The sequence below is a fragment of the Alosa alosa genome, chromosome 1 (assembly GCF_017589495.1).
Source record: "Alosa alosa isolate M-15738 ecotype Scorff River chromosome 1, AALO_Geno_1.1, whole genome shotgun sequence".
NCBI classification, from domain to species: domain Eukaryota; kingdom Metazoa; phylum Chordata; class Actinopteri; order Clupeiformes; family Clupeidae; genus Alosa; species Alosa alosa.
Window position 1 is genome coordinate 13418826 of NC_063189.1, and position 6000 is coordinate 13424825.

General features: G+C 38.4%; 1 protein-coding gene across 1 annotated transcript in view; it reads right to left on the minus strand.

Annotated features, from left to right (window-relative positions):
- Positions 1-1011, minus strand: part of LOC125298137 (MAGUK p55 subfamily member 7-like) — a 29717-nt gene extending 28706 nt beyond the window's left edge. The window contains exons 1-2 of the mRNA XM_048248844.1: positions 856-1011; positions 43-134 (exon numbers count right to left, since the gene is read on the minus strand). Coding sequence (XP_048104801.1) covers positions 43-70 — 28 coding nt within the window. The 5' untranslated portion in view covers positions 71-134; positions 856-1011. The remainder of the gene's footprint in view (positions 1-42; positions 135-855) is intronic.
- Positions 1012-6000: the final 4989 nt, after the last annotated feature.

The window sequence follows — 6000 nt, forward strand, 5'->3', positions numbered from 1 at the left end:
TGATATAAGGTCAAAGTCCAAGGTCCTGTGTCCCCTACTCACTTCCCCGTCCGATGTTTGGATGCAGCATTCTCCTTCGTATATAAATAACACAACTGATGATAACAAGGGTGTCAGGTACTGGCTTTGGATCTCTAAAGCAGAAGAGGGTGAGAGGGTGTGGAGAGAGAAAGAGATGAGTTAGTGGAAGATAATGATAGATACTGATCAATGATCATTGATACATTTTTTACCAGAGACTAGAAAAGTAGAAATATTATCCATTTCTTCCTTAATAGTCATTGCAAACAATTTTTCGAATATTTCCATGTCATTTGTAATCATGCAGCTCTATCTGCTCTCCGGCTGTTCAGAGCATCAAATGCATGGAAGAGGACTCTGAGATAATGTCCCCACCTAGTGGTGAAATGTGCTACCTGGATTTCCTGTACGATCTTGGCACTGATTTGTACAGTGATATTCCCTAACACCAGTGTTTAAGATTAAGATGCAAAATACTTGTAATTCACATGTGAAGATTAAATCTATTGAAGTCATCTAAAAGAAGAGCATTAATAAATTATGCATTTGTGTGTTATGAAGTAGCCTATGTTAAAGTACTAGATCAAATTCTCAATGAAGTATGACCAACAAGTCAGAGATATATTAGATGTATTAAACATTCAGGAAAAGAGGATTTGACAAAAAAAGAGTCAGCACTCTGAATCTATCAATGACACTAATTAAATACTGCATTAGAATACAACTAACTGGTGAATTTAAAACACAAATGTATAGAACACTAAAAGATTCCAGATGGAACTAACAAACCCAATCAGCTCTATCTGATGGATAGACGGTTCAAGCCACACTGACCTTTTCAGCTTTTCTCTTTCAAACCCAGTTCACCTCTGCAGTAGGCTACGCAGATCTGCATTAACACATCAGAAGAGGAGATTCACGGGAGCTTTTTTTTACTCATGTCCAAACCACAGGAGAGCTGGAGCAGGCAGACAGAAGCCACTCGCAGGAGACAGGAGCCACTGAATGTAACACACAGTACTGCCCTGGATGATAATGATCAATACTGACCCAATTATCCTAGCGAGCACAAACGCTCGATGGAAGAGAGGAGCACATGATTGTGTTGGCTTTCCCTATCTATGGCCCTCTACGTGTTTAGTGGGTCAGTGTTTCATTAGTCTACTCACCAGAATGAAACCATTATCTCCCAGTCAGCACTTTAGCCCTACATGTTGTTTTTTTACATTGAAAATTACATTACATTGTATTTACTTACAGGTTGACAAATATGCATCCCCCATTAGTTTTGCTCAATCAGACTTCAGGCTATTTGCCAGTCATTGAAGGGTGAAGCTTAATCCCTTTTTAAACCCTGCCAATCAGAAACCAGATTATATTTGAGAATAACTTGACCCTAGGCCTAGGCTAGCCTACTTGTAGGCTATGGTCTGAACACAGTCCTGTGAATCCTGTACTTCCAAGTGAATCCTGCACTTCCAAGATTGCCCCAAGATGCTATAGGCTAGGCTTACTGAAGTACCATGATGTTCTTCTACAAGTCAATGAAATGAGTCAAGCTACAACTTCTGCAGTAGCCTAGGCCTAAATGATTCCTTCGATGAGAATTAAAAAAAAAAAACATAATCTTACTTAAACTGAATACCAGATAGCAGAAATCTGAATCTTAAAACTCAGGAAGCTTGTTGCCCCCTACTGGATGGAGTGCAATTTCTGTTTCAAAATCAAGGGTTTGGTTGATGCATTGCAAAACCTTTTAGTGGGGTACGAATTGTATTTCTGTAGGATTTTTTTTGCTAAAATTGATATATTTGTTTTATTTGCTTTATTTGGGGTCCTCCTGTTGGAAAATGACGGGGTGCAAATTTTCGGACCGGTTTGTCCCCTTGATGTATGTTAACGAAACTTGGTCACATGACAACTGACCCCCTCCCAAGGGTACACAACAAATTTGGTGTAATTCGGCCACTGGGGGCGCTATAATTAGCGAACCTGCGTTTAAGGGTTACAGTATATCATGATGACGTAGGGTTAGCAAAACAATTCCAACAACAAAACAAACAAAACAATTTGTACCCCACTAAAAGGTTTTGCAATGCATCAACCAAACCCTTGATTTTGAAACAGAAATTCCAATGGCTAGTCATACTCTTCATACTTATATTGATGATAATTGCAAATTTTCCCCACTCATTATAAACAATTGGCCATTTTGGATTTTCCTTAAAGAGAAACTAAATCATCAGCAGTCACAACTTTATTTGGCCCCCTCATTGCTGCTTGCCAATTTTTGTCAAAGATAACTATTTCAACACAAGATATGTGTTTTAATTCTGTCTAATGACACAAAGCTGAGAATCACATTGCTAAGATACAGACAGAAGATACAAGAAGACAAAATTATTATTACTTGGACCAGTCTTTAAAGGACCAAACACACAAGAAGAGAGCAGCAACATCAAGGGAGTTTCAAATTCATCTGGAGATGAAACTCACAATGTCTCTAAAGGAACTTTTGAAGAGGCAGATACACTTATTGCTCATCAAGCAATGGTGTGTTCAGCTGAGACTGGCTAGAGTGAAGTTAGAGTTTGGTCACCAGATACTGATGTCCTAATCCTTCTGCTTGATCTTGTTGCTGGTAAGCACCTTGGACCTCACACTCATCTCAAGTTTCTTACTGGTAAGGGCACAAAATATAGAGAAATTGATGTGGTAGAAAGAGTGCAGATTATAGGACATCAAAAATGTCAAGGCCTTATCGGTCTCCACAATTTCTCTGGTGCTGACTGGGGTGGTAAATTTGTGGGCGTCAGCAAAAAGACCTGGGTTGATGCCTACATGAAACTTGATGATGATCCTGTCATCAGTTGCTTTAAGAAGCTTGGTGATGGTCCATTGCCATCTAATCTCATCAATGGTGAACTTCCCCAACACGTCAGAGGTCTAGAGCAGTTTGTCTGCAGTGTCTATAGGTCAACTGGTCACACAACTCTACCAAAACTGAGGTTGGAGCTATTTTGGACCAGGAACTTGGAGGGAGAAATGTTACCTCCGTCACAAGGTGCCTTGTTGCCTCATATCCTTCGTGCCAATTACATTGCCATGCGTGATAAATCCTACATTTCAAACTGTCCAGTTCTTCCTCAGATTGAAGAAAATGGTTGGACTTTCCAAGAAGGAGTTTATGTTCCTGTGACATGTCTTACACTCCCTGCCCCTAGAGCTGTGTTAGAGTTGACAAAATGTGTGTGCAAAACCCAGTGCAAAACACTCAGGTGCACTTGTCACAGACATGGAATTCCCTCCCTGTACACCTTTTTGCAAATGCTTTGCTGATGACTGTGAAAATGCGACCAAGCATACTACAAATGAGGATGATGCTGATGAATGATCGATTTATGTAGAAGTGTATTTCTAAGGTGTTTTATTTCCTGTTCATGTTTATGCAACTTTACATTAATAATTAGTTAATTTATCAATTAGTTCAGTACTTAGTTAATGTACACTGCCATTGCAGTAGAGCTACAGTACATTTTGTATTAGTTTTATTTCAAAGATGTTAAATGGTTGATTGCTTTATTAGCTATTGTAAAGGGAAATATCAGATTGTTCACCAGGTTTTTTTAAAAACACACAAAAAAACAAAAAAAAAGTATCTAAACACATATCTGCTCACTGAGGCCTTTAGTCTCAGTCTAAAGCCGCTATATCTAACAAAGTTATTGTTTTTATTATTATTATTATTACTATTATTATTATTATTATATAAATTACTCTTCAAGTTTATACTGTGTATTAATTTCTTGAGTGCACATAACTTAGAGTGTATATAATCAATTTGACCAAAAAATATGATAAAATACCCTAGAAAAGCCTAAACCACTACCAAAAAAAGAGACATAACAACTTTTGATCACAATGAAACTGTCATAAATGGAATCCGCATCCTCAATAACCCCTAAATTGACACCAAGATTGTGAAAATGTAATCATTATTAGTAGATATATGTGTGCAGTCATTATCCAGGCCAAGGTGAAAAAAGCGCCCCCCAGAGGGGCAAAACGGGGTCAGAAAATTTGCACCCCATCATTTTTCAACAGTAGGACCCCAAATAAAGCAGATAAAACAAAAAAATCAATTTTAGCAAAGAAATCCTACGGGACCATTATTTCATGACAATTTGTACCCCACTATTTACCAGGGACCAGAAACCTTCCTAAATCATGATAGATTAATCTGAAAATGTGACAATTGAGGTCGGAACATATTATATTGTAGAAATTACAACTACACATTTGCAAAGTCGGCGATAAGGGGGAAACCCATATTTAAAGGATAGGTACCTTCTGAGCCTACGTCATTACGTTCACTGGAGGCAAAACAAACCATCACCTCAGCTGGGAAGCTAAACGAACAGTCATATTCGGGAGGCTAATCATGGTCTCATCTTGCTGTGCTGTCGGGTGCCAGAACCGAAAAAGTCATCGGTTAAATTTGAAATAAGTAGGCTACAGTTTCCAGTGAGAACATAGTTGTTCGTTTGACTCACGATAACCCAAGCCTTGTATCGGAACGTCACATATTAGCCTACCAATCGTTGTGTATTTCCAACCTCTTTACATGTAGGCTATGTCACGTATTCATTTCTATACAAACCAAGACTGCTGATTCCTAAAGAAACACAAGCGCCCATACCATAAGTGTATCTAAATTAGCTATGTAGCCTACCAAAAATTACATTTTACCGTGACTCGAAGAGCTAAACCAAAGATCCTTGATTACTAGCTAGGCTACTACTGTGTAAGGCCCAGCACTAAACTCCGAGCGTGGTAAACAAAATTAGATATTTCAGGCAGTAAAAGCCCCGGTAAGAAACAAACTAGATTTTGTTAAAATCTAGACACCTATGGCTACTGAAAAATGTGAGGTTCATTTATCAAATGTTATTTTGAAGTATTAAAAAACATTGTTGTTTTAGAATTTTCAAACGAAATGGTTGGTAACTAGATGTACCGCAGAGCGGTACAAAATATGACCGCCGCCCAGTCCAGCACATTTTTTCCACAAAAAGAAATCACGCTGAAAGGCCTATATGATTCTAACTGTCTCACTAAATTGCATTATCCACACTCAATTCTCACTGGTATCTGCTAGACAACAAGTACCAAAACATGATTAGTTCATAGATTTCATATGTAAAATTCATTTTATACAACCCCACCTCCATCTTGCCTGTTCATAATTCTGAGAAATTCTTGATTGTTTGTGTTATTTTTATGTTATGTGTGTGGGTGTGTGTGTGTGTGAGTGTGTGTGTGTGCGTGCTTGGGCATAAAAAAAAAAGGTTTGGTTCCTGTTGGTTGTCAGTTGAGGCCATGGGTCGGTAGGGATTTCTTTTTTTTTTCCCCAGTGGTTGGAAGGGAGAGGTAGAAAATCACTCCCTCCAGGATTTCACTGGGTTTTTTGAGACTGTTTCGACCTAAAATGCCTGGATGGAAGTTGCAGTGTTTTTAGCTGTTTCTTGTGGAGAAATTGCGGGAGGAAGTGAAAATTGCAAAAATAGTTGCGATTTTGTTTTGGGTAAGGATATTTGCACCCTGGTACAATTAGCAGTGTATGATATTCGTACCCTGGTGCAATAAGAAGTGAATTATATTCGTACCCTGGTGCACACAGCAATGTGTCCTATTAGTACCCTGTCTGGTACAAATATCAATGTATGCTATTCGTACCCCGGTGCACACAGCAATGTGTTCTATTAGTACCTCGTCTGGTAAAAATATCAGTGTATGCTATTTGCACCCCTGTGCATTTATTCTGGCATATTGATCACACAATGTAATAATAATAAAAATAAAAAAAGCAACATGTTTTTTTGTTGTTACGTAACAGGGTGTGAATAGCTCAGCTGTGTAATAGACACTCTGAATAAGGTATGCTGTTTGCATCAATGTACAGTTAGAAGTGGATGCTAT